Genomic DNA, 17,214 nt, shown 5'->3' with positions numbered 1-17,214 from the left:
GGCTCGTTGGCTGCCGCGCAGAATAAGCGCGGACTGCGAGCGCCTTTGGTTTTAAGGAGCCTTACTTCTGGGAAGGGACAGGGAGCCGTCAATCAGCGAGGGAGGGAGAGCACCGGCGCTAGGTGATGTCAGCGGATCAGCTGCTCGATAACAAAGAGAGGGTATTACAGGAGAAAGTTGCAGCAGCGGCAGCGGTCGCGGCCGCAGCGGCACCCCGGAGCTTCGAGGGCGAGGGGCAAGTGGGCGAAGGGAGGGGGGAAGGTTGCTGCCGCAGCAGCTGAAGGCCAAGGAATTGAAAGGGCTGTAGGGGGAGGTAGTGCGAGCCAGCCCGAGTGCTCCTCCTCTTCCTCCTCCTCCAAACTCGCAGGGCTCAGCCCCAGCGCTCGCTCAGCCGCCGGGAGCACCGGGAGGGACGGGAGGCAGCCGCGCGACCCCGAGCTGGGCAGGGTGATTCCCCAGCCGCCATGGATAGCGACGACGAGATGGTGGAGGAGGCGGTGGAAGGTACAAGCATTTATCCGCGGCTGGGGAAGAGAAAGAGGGAGGAGTGGCGGACTGCGGCCGGCGCGGCACCGGGCCCCACAGCCGCCACTGTTCGCTCCGCGGGTGGCCCGCTGCCCGGCTCGGGCGGGGGCCGGACAGCCACGGCCAAGCCGCCGGGAGCGCGCGCTGCGCGGCGGGGCGCGGCAGGCGCAGGCCGGGAACGGGGCTCCGCCGGGCCGGGGCCCCTGGGAGGGCACCGCTGCTCCATCCCGTCCGACCGCAGCCTGCATCCGCCCTCGGAGTTGCAAAAACCGGCCGAGCACTCTGGCCCTCTTTTCGGGTGTTGGGGGTGAGAGTGCGCAGGAAGGCCGCCCCCCTGAGAGCGGTGGTCTCCGCCGAGCAATTCCACTACCGCGTTTTGGCAACCGCGAGCCTCTCCGGTTGCAAGCCTTTTCCTTCCGTTAGCTGCTACGCCCCGCAGCGACCGCGGCCACGCCGGCGTCGGTCCCTTGGCGCAGCGCGCGGGGTCGCATCAGGCACGTGGCAGCCCCGGCCCGGGCGGCCACTCCTCGGAAGAGATTAAATCATTGCAGGGCAGTGGGCAACGGTCCCGGCCCGGGGCTCGATCGTGCACCGTCCGGGAGGCAACCGGCCCTTCGCTCTGTTGCCCGAGAGCGAACTCGGTCAAACCGCCCCCTCCCCCTTCCCGCTTCCGAGCCCGGGTGCCGGCGCCGTCGCGCTGTGCAGGCGCGCCGCAAGCCCACACCGAAATTGCTGGGTGACACTTAACTTTCTGAATTCCATGCAGTTGGCTGTGGGTGATATCACTGCTTTGGTGTCGTGTTTCTCCGCCCCTTCCCTGCTAGCGCCCCTCCCCCGACTTTTCTCGCCACTTTGTTTTGCTGAGTTTCTCCACCTCTTTTTGGCCAGTTCTAAAATCCTTGTGGAACGTTATACAATCTCGTTGTTTGTGTCATGAGATGTTATGATTTTGTAACAGTGAATATTGGAAAATACTCTTTAGCGTGTTTATTTGGTTCTACCCCAGACAGTACGTCGTGATGTTTTGCAATGTTGTGTGGTATTATTCCAGAATATTTTACACTAGGCGTCTAAGTAAATAATTTTTAGCTGTTAGTTGTATCTGGTTTCTGTCTAATTTGTGTAAACAAGTTCCCACAGACAGTAAAAAAAAAAAAAAAACAAAAAAAGTGGTGACATTGTGTAAATGCATATGAGTACATAGTTGTTTCTTCATTAGGAGAGTAAATCTATTTTATGTTTTCATAAAACATAATTGACTCCTTTTGCAGTACTTCTGAGGTCTTAGAATGAAATTAAGTAGAGTAATATTGCTGAATTCTCTGAAAGATGTCATTCTAATGTAACCATGAAAATTTCTTAACTTCATCTAGCTGCCATGCCAACTTAAATAATTTTTTTGTAATGTTGTAAACTCACAGAGCTATTTAGCTCTCTAATAAATGAGACCCAAAGATACTGAGTTAATCCATAGGAAGACTTACTAGAATCTAAAACTTATTGACTTCTTATGCCTCTATGATATGAAAGATAAATGAAAAAATGCTCTTTACAGGTTGTTAGGGCTTGCTGTCATTCTTCAAAGTTTAATTTTACTTGTGAAAATTTAATGTAAACCCTTGGTCAGCGGACATGCTCCCCAGGTTAAACCACATTCCTCTTTGAAGCTGCTTAGGAACAGAAGACCAGGTTGTCCCATGGTCCTCTGACTCATTTGCAGAATGTGATCAAGCAGCCTTAGAAATGTTGCAGTGTTGATGCTGAGAGTGTCCAGTGGATTAGAGGGTTCTTATTAGTTACATAGAGTGACCATATACAAATTAGAACACTCTTAAGAATGAGAGCAGCTGCTGTGACGACTGGGTTAGGCCTTGAATGTCTGAGGCAATCCAGGACACGTGGTCACCCAGTTGTAACTAACTGTAACAAATAGTGTGATACAGAATCTTTGGAAGTCCTTAGAAGACTCTCAAGCTCGAGCATGCAGTAACCTGTACCCACCGACTCTTCTCCAGCTGTTCTTGGCGTTTTTACTGTTGTGTGTAATGCTCTTTACTTCTCAGTATCTGACACATTCATGGGGCAATGTTATAAAGTACTTGCGATCTTTTCCTAAAGAGAACCTAGTCTGAAGTTACTGATATTGAAGTACCAGCTAGCCTACCTCTCTCCATGAACAGAATCTCTGTTCTCAGTAGAGAACATACAAAACAGAAACTTTGTTCATTGTCATAGCTGCTATTATCATGGCTATAATTGTTTAGTGCTTATTATGTGCAGGCTCAGTGTGCTTTCACACATTTTCTGTTTATTCTTATGAGGTGGGTACTAATATGGATCCTAATTTTACAGAGGAGGGAACTGAAGCATAGAGAAGTTAAGAACTAATCCAAGGTCACTTAACTAGGAGAGAAGACAAACTTGGAGCTTCCAGAACTTCACTCCACCATACCAAACTGTCTCCCTACATTATTTATTTATTTATTTATTTTTCAATTTTAATGGGTCAGTCAAGTGTATGAAAGAATTGGTGACTGAGTTTGGAAGAACAGTTAAATATTATATCAGTATCATTATCAGTGTAACTCTGTAGAAGTTAGTTATGGTAGCATTTAGCAAGAAAAGGTGTGTATAAACACTTGTTTTAATACAGAAAATACTAATGTTTGTTTGTTTACTTGCAACCTGTTAATTCATCCATTTCAACTGTCTCTCAGCATTTTTCCTTTGCGTTAATGCAAACCGTTCAGCAACTTTCAGAAAATTGTATTTGGTGAAAGGGAATTTAACTTACAGACTCTGCAATAGACATCCTTTTTCTTTGTTTTCTCCCTTGTTAGAAATTTACTCTGGGCAAGAAATTGGTGTCTTCAGGACTTGGGTTTAAATGTCTTTTGCCATGTTGTATACATTGTGACTCTCTGTCTGGGTGGAATGGAGCTCAGGTGAAGTTCTGAACTCAGAGTGGATGAGTTCCTGAGGGGAGGGTGCACTGGGAGGAGCATTCTGGGTGCCTGTGTCTTCTGGGCTCCTTTGGGAAGGCTCCAAGCCCTAGGCCTCAGAGACCTTCTCCCTGGCTGTCTAAAAACTCTGAGGCTCATTGGATCAGTCGGGAGTGATGTTTGGTTTTCCAGTGTTACTCTTTCAGGCCTTTGGGAACAGAAATAGTTATTACTATATTTCTTTGTATACATAGATACAAAGATAAATGTGATGTCCTCAATACAGTTTCAAATAAATAAATCATAACTGTGCAGAATATTTGTGGTGGTTGAGAGAAAATAAAAATTATTTCCACCTTGAAGAAGTAGACGGGGAAAGATTTCCTAGCAGAGGTGGTACAGAATTGAGTTGAATAGAGGAGGAAACTTCGTGAGTAAAGACAGAAAGGCATGGAATTATGTGGGCACATTCAGAGAATAATCGTTCAGGTCTCCTGTGGCATAGGGCTTTAAAGGGGAAAATTGGAGAGTAAGATGGAAAAGAGGCCTGGCCCGGGTCACGTGGGGAAGCCATCGAAAGCTCTTTAGAGCTGGGAACGATGGGAATCAGAGCAAGCGTCTCTGTTTCTCTGTCCCACCCTCTCAACATTTTAAGAATATTTGTCATTAATGGTTCCCTAATATTTTGTCCTGCCTGTCTGTAATAAGACTGCTCATGCTTCTGCACCCAGGAAAAATGCATGCTAAGTGTACTGGTAGTGCACTCTCTGTGTGTACCACACATTAAAATTATGACCCTCACAACTAATAATTGAGCTCTCAATTTTAAGAATTACTCTTAAAAATCAAATTATGTTTTTAGCAGCCAGTATAAATGCATCGTCATGAGGGCATGTTCTTTGCATTAACTAGAATAAGCTTGCATTTTATTATTATTAACTTTTGATTTTTAAAGCAGGGTTCTATTCTACAAAATCAACAATGCATGTAAGGGCTTCTTGTTCTGAAGGAACAAACATACGCATACGCACATACTACTCTCTCAGATCTCCTCTGAGTATGCCTGAGGAGAGCTTCCTTCCAGAAGCAGCTGAGTGTCTGATCCGGAGGGAATTTCCTTTACTGAGATGATTGTTGCCACACAGAAAACAGGCCCAGTTCTTAGGTTAAGGAAAAAGCTCAAAAGTAACTTGAGAGGAGAAATTTAACTTTCTATCTATTTCTGTCACTCTAGATCAAAGTGGAAAAGCAAACATGTAGGACTTGCATTTTTTTCTCTTTCTCTAACTTCTGTAATTATTTAAAATTATGCTGTGTAATTTTCTGTGTTGTTTGGGCCTAAAGCTGACCCTCTGTTGAGGGGAACTGGCCTGTAGAGTTGTTGGCTGACTTGGTGTATTTTACAAACTGATCTAAATTGAGCAGGAAGGACTTGTGTTTCTTTTTGAGTTGGGTAATATTTGGTAGAGGTAGGAATTTGCAGCCAGAATATGCAGTTGAAAATCTTGGTATTGTGAGAACATTCTCTCAGCTAAAAAAGATTTCTTCCATTTCTCTTCCAAGGACCTGGGGATGCCCACATTTTTAGAGGTACGTTCTCCCACCATCAGCAGAAAGGAAAGAACAAGTGTCCTTCAGGGAGTGGGGTTGATATTTGTACTGTCATCTCGGTAGGGATCTGTACTGTCCCTTAAGTGCTTTTACTGTGCTGTTATGATCCTTTCAATTTTCCCTAATATCTAAATTCCATTGCTGAGGGTAAACCTTAAGAAATAGGACAGGACTGTTGTGACTGAGGGAAGGTGGGAATGACTTTACATTGGATTTTTGCTTATTGTAATACTTCTCTTGATCCGATTCAGAATAACAGATTTTATCAAACATTAACTTTTTAAAATCTGAAATATGTGAACTGTTTTCTATGCAGAAAGCCTTTTCAACAAATTAGCAAATTCTTTAACATGAGGTTAAAATGAATATTCTGATATTTATAACTAAATCAAAAGTGGGAAGCTAAATTCATAGGAATGACTAAATTTAATTTGATCCCAGTAACATTTCATCAAAGAAAGATTTTAGCTATACACATAGTGATTTTTTAATAAAAAGAGAAAAGTAGATTTCATTTTGTTTTAATGAGAGAAATGGCATCAGTAAATATTTAGAAAATAATTGTCCAAATGATTTCATATGACTCAAGTGTCATTGAATTATACCACATACAGTTAGTTTTGTTTTTTTTTTTACTTTTTTTTATTAATTTTGAAATAAATTCAAACTTACAGGAATAGTTGCAGAAATAATACAAACCCCATACACAGAACTCCAGCATACCCTTGCCCCTCTCCACCGATATCCCAATCCACCAACTTTAATATTTTGTCACTTTACCATTTCTTTCTTTCCCTCCCTATCTATCATCCATCATCTATTGCTCTGTCTTCTGAACATATGAGAGCAAGTTGCACACATTCTTGAACAAATGATATAAATCACATATACATTTCCTATGAACGAGGATATTCATTTATGTAATCACATTAAGTGTTGTTAAGAAGTTCAAGAAATTTAACGTTGATATAAAGCTTACATTCTATATTTCATTTTTTTTCCTTATGTCCCAATTGTGTCCTTTTGAGCCTTTTCTCCTCTATTCTTAGATCTCATCCGGGATCATCTATGGCATTTAATCATCATTATCTATTTAGACTGTCTTTTTTTTCAATTGTGGAAACATATCTACAGCTTAAATCTTCCCATTTATAGTTAGTTTTTAAGTAAGAGTAAAGCAATTATAGTCTGGTTCCCTCCTGACCATTAAATTTTGGTTCTTGGTAGAAACAGTTTGTGTTGAGAGGAAAGAAACAACATTTAGGGTGATTGATTTAAGTAGCCATGGTTCATTTTAATATATTCTAGGTAAACCATTCTATACAGAGTCAGAGTAGCAATAAAGCATTTTTTTGTTTGTTTGTTGTTATTTTATTTTTCTATAGTCAGTAATACAAATAAAGAGCTTCTTTATTCTTTATAAGAGTACTTACCATCTCTTCCAAGGGATAATATTCTTTTTATTACTTTAGAAGGAATCATTTTAGGAAACTAAAGCATTTATTGTGGAGTATGGTTTGTGTTTTCTTTATAGTTTCATGTCTGTGAGCCATCTGGAAGCCACTTTTAAGTATTTAATGTCCCTGCACTGCACAGGTATTTAATGTGTTCATATCTTTTTCATCCATAAGCCAGATTATCCCAGGAAAAGACTGCTAGACTAACTACTGTCTTCATTTTCACCTGCCATTGCGAAATCAACTCACCAGAACGACTGGGAAGGCACAGATGAGTTGATTCTTGGGTTTTGTGAAATATGTAGAGAGTAATTAAAAACCTTTAAATGTTTAAATATCAGAATATACCAGTCTGTGACCCAGGAGGAATCAGCGATTTAGAGAATACAATGTAATAACTGTGCCTAATGTTCAAAATCACTATTTAAATGGCCATGTGGATACTTCTAGCTACATTTAAAACAGAAGCCCTCTGAAAACCGTGGTCAAGGATATATAATGAAGTTATTACAAAACATTCAAAACTGAAAGATTTTGTAAAGGAACACAGTAAATTCAAAGTTATTAACTATAATGATATATAAAATCATATTACGTACTTACTGTTTTAGAATCCAATAATTAAAAAACAATGCTAACAAAAAAAAAATTTAAAAATGAAAAAACAATGCTATCTCAACTGCATCTCAATTAAGCATGAAAGTTTGAGAACATTCATTAATTCCTGATATGAGAAGTACTATTTGGGGAAGTACTTGGTAAATTGTAACATGCACTGCAGACTTTACTGATAACTCAGTCTGCAGTAAAATGCAAACTTACTTTGGGTTCATATTCTTAAGTGACTAAGTCCCTCTGTTGTGGACCTATCCATTCACAAAGTGCACCTAAGGATCAAGTTCACGCTAATGTAGCCGAGTGAGAAACCTTTGCAAGTTCACTATCCACTCATGCCAGGAAAGGGAACCTGCCTGGCAACATCTGACTGCCAAGGGTGGGGTTGCAGGCGTTGGTGATGTTAAGGTTTGCCTTGTTCTTTCTTTTCTCCCAGGGCACCTGGATGATGACGGATTACCCCATGGGTTCTGCACGGTCACCTACTCCTCCACAGACAGATTTGAGGGGAACTTTGTTCACGGAGAAAAGAACGGACGGGGGAAGTTCTTCTTCTTTGATGGCAGGTAGCACTTGACAGTGTTTTAAACGCTTGCCTTTGGGATAACTGGTCTTTATATGTGATACCTTAACACTGATCTCCTAAGTAGCATTTTCCACATTCTGCCTCTAGTTAAAATATTTTTCAGAGTAGGGTTCCTTCCGTTCTTGTGTTAGGTGGGGATGAGTGTAGGATTTTTCTCTCTCCAGAAGAGATGGGATTGCACTGGCTCAGCTTTCCAACAATGACTTTGAAACTACATCAGCTTCAGAAGCAAAAAGCAACCATGAGAATTTCTCAAGCTTTTAGAGAAATTCAGAGCCATAAGCAGGGCCAGCTATTTTCAGACCAGTTTATTGCGTAATAAGGACATAGTTTTAGCTAAAGAGGTTATAGGATTCTGTGGGATATAGCACTAAACTCTTGGCATTGGTAATAGGCCAACGCTTCTAAACCTTGGGATTCCTTTGAGAAAGGAAATATCTAAGCTGATGGTAGAAGGGTGATTGCCGGGACTGGCGTGTGACCCAGAATCTCTTTGCTATAGACGGGGTGGGCTGTTTTTAAAGATGTTAATACTTCCTCAGGCTCCCAGCGATCTGTTGTAAGGATAAAATACCATCCACAGAACTTTTCTAAAATTTCATTTAGTTATTTCCAACTTCTCTTTACCATTCCCCCAACCTCTCACCTCCCACCACACTTTTTTTTCTAGCAGAGCTTTGCTTAAAAAGTAACTGTTAAATTGTCAGGGTTTTTTCTTCTTTTCTTTTGCACTGCTGTGACTACCTGATGGGCACCTGAGCCCCGTGGAAGCCTCTGTCAAGATTTGGAATCCGTGCTTTCTTCTCTTGTGATCCATTTCACCTGTCCAGAGGGAAAATTTTCCTGCCTCATTTCCACTGCAGTTTATCTATAGCTCTTTTCTGGAAAGTGCCACTATTTACTTCATGCTGTAATTATTCATTTATTCTTTCCACAAGTATGTATTTATGAAATGTATTATTCCCCCTACAGGAAAGAGAGTTCCTTGAGGACAGAAACTGTATCTAATTTATTTTCTGTGCTTCAGAGCACTTTCCCTTAATTTGATACTTTAAAAAGGTTCTTGCTGAATGAGTGTGGGTGCTGGAAGAGAGAGTAGATTTCACCCCAAACAACCACCACCACCCCTCCCACACACACGCACATACTTTACAGATGAGGAAGTGGGACTTGGCTGGGCTTTATGACTAGCTGCGGTGCAGAAGTGAGTAATGGCAAAGCTCGATCAAGACCAAGTTTCCCCAACTCCTGATCCAATACACTTTGTGTGCACACAAAATCTACTGGGGGAGCTGACCTGGCTTCGCCTTCCTGTGGTTTTCAAAAGGGTGATCATATCCTTGGGAGTCAAGACTCTTCTTCAGGAACGAAAGCTAAATTTCCTTTAAAAAGGTTGTATAGACTGATGGGCTTTTTTTTTTTTTTTTTTCTTTTAATAAAGATAAGTCCAGTGTTGCCTATACAGAATATCTAGAATTTATCTAGAGGTGGAGAGCACAGAATATTTCTGTAAATCATTTGTGGATGCCTTCTATTATTAGCATAAATAGTCCTTTAGGAATATTCGAGAAGTGTTTCCCAACTTCTTCTGTGACACAAGATATAAAAATTGATATTGTTTTTCCCTGGGCCAAAGGCTCTGGCAGCCCCAGATCCAGTCCAGCTGTCCCGAGGGGGCGAGTGCCTCTACCCACCGGTAGCCCATGCCTGGCACGCTAGTTTGGAAGCTCTGAGCTGGAGAACATGGACGGAAGAAAGGGAAAATTTTTGGTAGCAGCTGGCAACAGTATTTCCAACTGGCTACAAGGTCTTCTCAGGGCCACTCCACTAATAATTAAGGTGGGTCAGTTCCTTTTGCCTGCTGCAAAAGGTGTTACAAAGCACCTGAGTGAGCTGAATGAAATGCTAATATTATGGAAGTCCAGTCTGAACTGAGTCCTTTTTCTTCCCCTTCTTTAACAAGTCCACATTTCCCATTTCCCATTGGCTGGGAGACTTTAGTCACCTAAGCTGACCAGATTTTTGGCATTCATCTAACCAGGTGGAAGCCTTACCTAACATGACACAGTTGATAAAAATGTGACAAGAGATGGAAAAATTTAAAGGTAAAGTCATGCTTTAAATCTGGTAGATTGGCTGATGGTAGCACAGAACTTGATTGATTCTTTGGGAAAACAGTCCAGCAGTTTGGTTTAACTTAGTGTTGGCCACTTGCTTGCTTCCCAGGCATGGTACTCAGAGCACTGACGGGTTGGACCGAGCTTCTGAACCAGTGGGCCAAGAATAAATTACAGGTTTGCCCCAAGATACTGATCCTCTTAGCCCTAGGGGAGCACAGTGGGACTTGAGGCTTCCTGAATTCTCCCCTCTCCCCTCAGCACATGCTCTTTGTCAAGCTAGTCACTTCTGGCTCCTAGCAACTTACCCCATGGGGTCTACCAATGGAGTCATTTGCATATGTCATTTCTCAAAAAGGCTGAACCACTGAGCCATTTTGGAACATTAGGCCAGTAACCCACCACGGGATCAAAATAAATTCATTGACTTTTTTTGTTTCTTTTGAGCCACTAATTCACTAATTTTTATACTTATCACTCAAACACCTGTGGAGACAAAGGCCCAATAGTAGAATCAAAGAATGGTGTATTGGTAAGGACCACAAAAGGTTTTCTTTGTTAGTCTCCTTCAGATAGATTAGGGGTAATACCTCAAGGGAAGGAAGGTCAGTAGCATTGCCTTTCTTACAAATGAGAAAGCAATATGGTGACAGAAGCTCAAAAGATCATTGTCATCTTCTTTCCTGAGCCCTATACTGATCATGGTATGAGACATCTGCTAAAAGGATTTGCTGTAAAAATCAGTGAGATAAACTTTTGACTGAAGAAAGGCTGTGGGATTTATTAGGCTTTCATAGGGGGGTGTGGGCCTTGGTTTTGGAGAAGTCATCTACTTCTACATGAAGCAACACCTTTATTTACATTTTCTTCCCATTACCTCCTTCACACCTCAAACTTTTAGGTTCTGATTTGTTGGGTAAAATGATGTGGAAATCCTAACCCTTTACTGCCAGTCAGGAGGGTTTGGCTTAGAACCCCTTCTCTCCCCTCCCTCCCCCCACTCCTCCACAAAAAGGCAGAAATCAAGGTTCTGAAATAACAGGTAAGGAAACAAAAAGTTTCTATTAGAGCTTAAGAACGTTGTTCAAACCTGTAGAGCTGGTTTTATGTCCTTTTCAAAGAGTTTTATTTTGTTTTGTTCTGTTTTGTTTGCAATTTGGGGACACCATGTTTGGAAAGAGAAAGGGAAAATCACAAAGTGTAGAGACAGAAAACTTGGCCTGATGCATTCTAATCTTATATAAAACCTGAATCTGGGTCTGTGATTTATGAGATGGTTTCAAACAATTATGTATTATATAAAAAAATCCTAAAATCAATATTTCCCTTGACATAGAATATGGTAAACTTCAGTAGTAATTTTAAATATCCAGATCACTGGGAAAACTGGGCCTGTTACAATTTTTAACCAAGTTCCTAGATGCAAACAGGAAAATGTTTATTTTATCTTATTTTTAAATTGCAGATGTAGCAAGTGCTTGGTGAAATTTAAAAAAAACTTCAAGAAATTCACCCCCATGTCACAAAGATATCCACTGCTGTCACAGAATTTAATCATCTTAATTGTGTTCAAAATAAAATAAGGAAATAGCAACCCATTTCTAAATCAGTCTAAATAGTCAAAATGTACATTGCTTACCTGTTCAATCCTGTCTCAGCTTCAGAATGTTTGCTAGTTTTGAGATCATAATCACAAATTAGTCATTCCCTCATTACGTGACAAAGTGTAGATCAGATAGCAGGTTATTACAACCACCTTATTAAGTTGGAAACTTAAAGTCAAACCACTCATCCTTTACCAGAAATTTATCCCACAAACGAGAAGTGAAGGGGGGAATTAACTTTATTTTTAAAATTGTCTTTTCAATCAGCTATTGTTTTCTATTTTCTCTCCTTTTTAAAGGAAAGAAGAAAACTGTCCTAAGATTAGGTAATAGTGACTTCTTAACATCTACTTTTTGATCCTGAGATAAAAGCATTTATGTAGCAAAGAAAGGCATCTTGAGGTTTGTTAGTGTGGATCTGGAATCTATCTAGCACCTCCAATGGATTTGCTGGAGTCCTGTGGGATATTATGAAAATGTTTAGTATTCAAAATGCTTTGATATAAATCCTAATTTTTACACTAATCTCCAATTATGGAGGTTTATTTTAGTGTATTTTCCCCTTAATTATGTTCATTTTGCCCAAGACTGATGGATCTAAAGACTGTTTTGCAGGACATCTCACAAATCCTTGAATGGTAACAAGAAAGCTATTTCAATAAAGGTTGGCTCTGGGCTACATAATATTAGCGAGGTAGAGATGAGGTAACTCATTCATTCTTTTTTTCATATTGTTGATGCTTTTCCTTGACATGCCAATTAGATTTCAAAGTATTATTTATACTTCATGACCTCATTCTCCTGTGCCCAGGTCATTTTCTTATGTTGATTTGCTACATTAATGTGTTCAGCCAAGAGGGTTCCTTATAGTTTATTACTGGACAGATAACCTAAAGCAGTGAGGATGCCCATCTGATGAGTTGCTGAGAAAGACTGCCATTTTCCAGGTGGTGGATCCATGCCGATTTCCTGCGTTTGGTTTTTAGAAAGTGCTTGGTCATGTTTGGGAGAAATGAAGTTGCAGTGGACTTCTGAAGTCATGTATTCCAACCTCCCACACAAGGCAAAATCTCCTCTATGTTCCTGACAGCCATCCAACTTTTGTTGAACCAGGTTCAGCAAGTGTATTAATCTGTATTCTAACGGCTGTCATTAAAGGAAAAAAATTTTTTTGATGCACAAGAAAGGAAGTGGAAAAGAAATTGATAACTTTGAATATCTACCATTTGTTCAAGATTGGACACTTTGTCACATTTTTCATCATAACAAACTATGAAGTAGGTTTTATAATCCCATTTTACATATGAAGAAACTAAGGCACAGAGTAGTTAAGTAACATGGCCAACAGCAAAGAATTAGTAAAAGTTGGAGCTGAGATTCAAATTAAGGTGAGTTCAATTCCAGAGCTAACCCTCTTTTCACTACATCTACTACCCTTGCCTAACTAGAAACAAGGAAATAGCTATGAACCCAACTGCCTTTCTTCCATGCTTTCATTTTACTTCAGGTCACTCCTTAGCTTTATGTGTGAAAAGTTCAGAGGAGTCCTGGGGTGAATTCAGTTACTTTCTTGTGGGAGCTTTAGCAATTGGTAGGAGCTTGGGGGAATAGATGGAAGGTTTTGCTGAGGAATCAATCAGAAGAATCCTGCTCTGGAGAGCTGGCCTCTTTGAACTTCTATTTGGTTGTTTGTAAAACTGAGGTAATCATACCTACTTTCTCAGAGTTGTGAAGTGCAGATGAGAAACCCTGTCAAGATCTATATAGTGTAGAGCATTCAAGGGAAAGGATGATTATTATTATTATCCTTTATTGTTATTGTTATTATTACAACTGTTAATATTATTAGTTGAAAATTTAATGAAGAGTTTTCTTAGGGTTTGTTTTTAGAGGGCAAGATTAAATTTCACTAACTGCTCTTACTGAGAACTTGAGCCTTTACAATAATCAAATTCTACAAATTCATAGCTCTTCTATTAAAGGGTGAAAAGCAACTTTGCAGTTTTAGAGCACAGTACATTACGTGGAAGCATTACAGTGCTGCATTCAACATGCTTGTACCTGGAAGAAGCTGAAGTCTCTGGTTGGAAATAGCCTTCCCAGATGGTTTGAGTTCTTCTCCTTCTCTCCGTCACCTTCTCCCTCTCCCCCTCCTCCTCACTTTCCTCCTCCTCCTCCTTCTTCACTTCATTTACAGTATTTTAGATAATATGTATTGTCATATAAAATAATTCCTAAAACAATGTTGTAATACTGAAGCACAATTTGATTTGGTTAGATATGGGAATTTACGGTTCATTTTTAGGTTTCTCTTTTGGTTCTTATGTTGTTGTACCTGACAAAAGGAGGGGAATGGTGAGGGGAGGAACCGAGTTTAGTCCGCATGGTGGTAGAGACCCTAAAACCTTCTAGACCTCTGAACCATGAAGAAAACCCCAATGCTGTTAAGTCTCTTAAGAACACTTTTGGGTGTTCAGATATTGTGTTCAGATACTAAAGAGGATTTTCAATTGAAAATATAGTGGTATTTGAATAGAATGCTGACATAGTTTAGGTAAAGAATTGTAAAAATTCTCCATTTCTATATGTTAAATTTTCTAGTTTAATTTATTACTGAGAATTTAACTCTAAGTACAAGAGCTTTGGTAAAACCAGTAAAAATGGGCTGTGCATGTGTAAAGAAATAAATTTGGCTAAAATTGATCTTTTAATTTCTTCTCATTTTCCAGTTGTTTGATTCAGATGCTGATGCCAAAAAAGTCAAACAATTGATAGACCATTTTTGTAGTTTCTTAACATACTAAAGAATATGCCAAGATGTTGAAGGGAACTTTAAGAAACATAACTTAAGGATATAATGTATTGTATAATTCCATTTTTATTAAAACAACAAAAAAGATGGGAAAATGTGTGATATATACATGGAAAAATGTCTTAAACAGAATATACCAGATTGGGTGAGAGTACTGGAAATTTCTACATTCTAAATCCGTGTAGTGCTGGATTTGTTGTTTATTTGCTTGTTTGGTTTTTTTACAGTGAACACAATATTACTTTTTTAACTTAAAGAAGCATTTATTCCATCCTTTCTCCACCCAATTGTATCACTCAAATCTTTCTCTTTCTTTAGGATAAAATTTTGTTTTATTGTTACTTTTAAAATTAATATTGTGGTAACGTATATACAACATAACATTTCCCATTTTAGCTGCTTTCAAGTATACAATTCAGTAGTGTTTATTACACTCAAAATTTTTGCTACCGTCACCATCATCTATTACCAAAATTTTCCAAATAGAAACTCTATACCCATTAAGTATTATCTCCCCATTTCCCTGCTATATTATTATTTTTTGGTGGAGAGAGTCTGAGTCTGATCTTCTTGATCCTTTGGAGGGTGTTTTTTTTTTTGCCTTGAAGGTTGCTTTTTTTTTTAAATTCAGTTTTATTGAGATATATTCACATACCATACAATCATCCACAGTGTACAATCAGTTGTTCACAATACCATCATATATTTGTGCATTCATCACCACAATTTTTGAACATTTTCCTTACTCCAAAAAAAAACAGTTAAAAAACACCTAAAGCATTCCATCCCCTCCATCCCACCCTATTTTTCATTTAATTTTTGTCCTCATTTTTCTACTCATCTGTCCATACATTGGAAAAAGGGAGTGTGAGTCTCAAGGTTTTCACAGTCACACCGTTATACCATGTAAGCTACATAGTTATACAGTTGTCTCAGAGAATCAAGGATGCTGGATTGCGGTTCAACAGTTTCAGGTATTTCCTTCTAGCTATTCCAATACACTAAAAACTAAAAATTCATATATAGCACATATGGATGCCCTCCAGAGTGACCTCTCGACTCCACTGAAACTTTATTTTGTTTCATTTCTCTTCCCCCTTTTGGTCAAGAAGCTTTCTCAATCCAATGGTGCCAAGTCCAGGCATATCCCCGGGAGTCATGTCCCATGTAGGGGGAGGGCAGTGAGTTCACCTGCTGTGTGAGCTTGGAGAGAGAGAGGCCACATCTGAGCAACAAAGAAGTTCTCTGGGGGAGACTCTTAGGCACAATTATAGGTAGGGTTAGCCTCTCCTTTGCAGTAACAAGCTTCATAAGGGCAAGCCCCAAGATCCAGGGCTCAGCCTACTAAATTGGTAGTCCTCAGTGTTTGTGAGATTATCAATAATAACCCAGGTGGGGAAGTCACACATTTCCACATTTTTCCCCAGTTCTTCAGGGGGCCCTGCAAATACATTTTTATTCTCTACCCTTTTAAAAAAAATAGATTTACAGCAGTTTTTATAAATTTCCCTGACAACCTATTCTAGTATTTCATGACCGTTTCCCTGATGCTACTATTTTAAGCCCAGTTTCTCAGCTTTCTAAGCTCACCATCGTATATATGCATGTGTGTGCCTAATAATAATAACTATTATTTATTTCAGCAAAGAGTATTACTAGACCATATTCTAAACACTTGACATATATTAATCCATTAAATCCTTATCACAACCCTATTTTAAGCTGCAGTTTACACATGAAATTAGGCATCGAGCATTTGAGACTTTCCAATTTGCAAACTATATGCATATATAATTCATATAAAAAATACCCTGCACTTGAACAACATTGTTGAATTCTCTCTCAAGCCTTCTCTTCTTGAAGCAAAATAATCCCACTTTCCATTTCCATTCTTTCATTTAGGAAATACCCACTGAAGATATGTTATGTTTGTATGTTGGGGAGAGACTAATGGATTTGTTCCTATAAAGGGCTTATAATCTAGTCATAAGTTAGAGAAATAAGACACAGAGACTTAACATCAGTAAAGATATGGGGTGTCCCATAATTGTACATGCCTAGACTCCAATGAGCAATGTGACTGTGGGCTGCAGAGGTCAGGGTAGACTCTGTGGGAAAGCAAGGCCCCAACTGACCACAAAGGATGGGAGGCTCTCTTTAGGCCAGTGATGGAGAGACTTGCTCCAAACACAACTCTTGATTCAATTTCAGCACAAAAAAGATTAGAAAGCTGCTTTTATGTAGCTACTTCTCAAATATGACAAGATATTAACATTTTAGTGACTACAAAAAGTATGTTCTATAGCTTATTTCTTTGTTGAATAGAAAAAATGCCAGAGGTTTGGGAATAATCATTATTATCCCAAGGTAACTTTTATTTTGCATGAAAAAAATAAAATGTGACCCATAGAGTTTTCTCCTAAATATGTCCTCAGGGTTTGTTCACATGTTTTATGAAAAGAAGCAAGGGAAAACATAGTGTGAAAGCTAAGATTTATAGAGGTATGCTTGGGGCAATGAGCAGACTGATGTGAGCAGAGAGGTTCCAGAACAGGAGTCAGCAAACTTTCTGTAAAGAGCCAGATAGTAAATATTTTAGGCATTGTGGGCCACAGTTGCAACTATTCAACTCTCTTTATAGTGCTAAAGCAGCCATAGACAATATGTAAAGGAATGAGCATAGCTGTGTTCCAATAAAACTTTATTTACAAAAACCAGCGGTGGGCCAGATTTGGCCTGCAGGCCACAGTTTGTCAACCTCCTCTAGAAAAAAAGGTTAGAAACACAGATAGCACCTTGAACACCCATCTAAGAGCTTCTATTTTATTCCCTCAGTGACAGAGAATTTCAAAGCTTTGTCATTTTTATTGCTCTGAAGAACCCAGCACACATCTATAATATGCTCCATTTGTTGTCAGATTCCATCCAGGTTACTATAAAAATTT

At 39.7% G+C, this 17,214-nt stretch overlaps 1 protein-coding gene across 1 annotated transcript in view; it reads left to right on the top strand.

The window, feature by feature from the left end:
- Positions 1-303: 303 nt before the first annotated feature.
- The window catches only part of SETD7 (SET domain containing 7, histone lysine methyltransferase), a 52,213-nt gene continuing 35,302 nt past the window's right edge, over positions 304-17,214 (top strand). Inside the window, exons 1-2 of the mRNA XM_037830696.1 lie at positions 304-504; positions 7,587-7,716. Of these exons, the coding sequence (XP_037686624.1) occupies positions 465-504; positions 7,587-7,716 (170 nt within the window). The 5' untranslated portion in view covers positions 304-464. The remainder of the gene's footprint in view (positions 505-7,586; positions 7,717-17,214) is intronic.

Source organism: Choloepus didactylus, chromosome 3 (genome assembly GCF_015220235.1).
Source record: "Choloepus didactylus isolate mChoDid1 chromosome 3, mChoDid1.pri, whole genome shotgun sequence".
In the NCBI taxonomy this organism is placed as follows: Eukaryota; Metazoa; Chordata; class Mammalia; order Pilosa; family Megalonychidae; genus Choloepus; species Choloepus didactylus.
The sequence above is the reverse complement of the archived record's forward strand: the minus strand, read 5'-3'. Positions and strand labels throughout refer to the sequence as shown.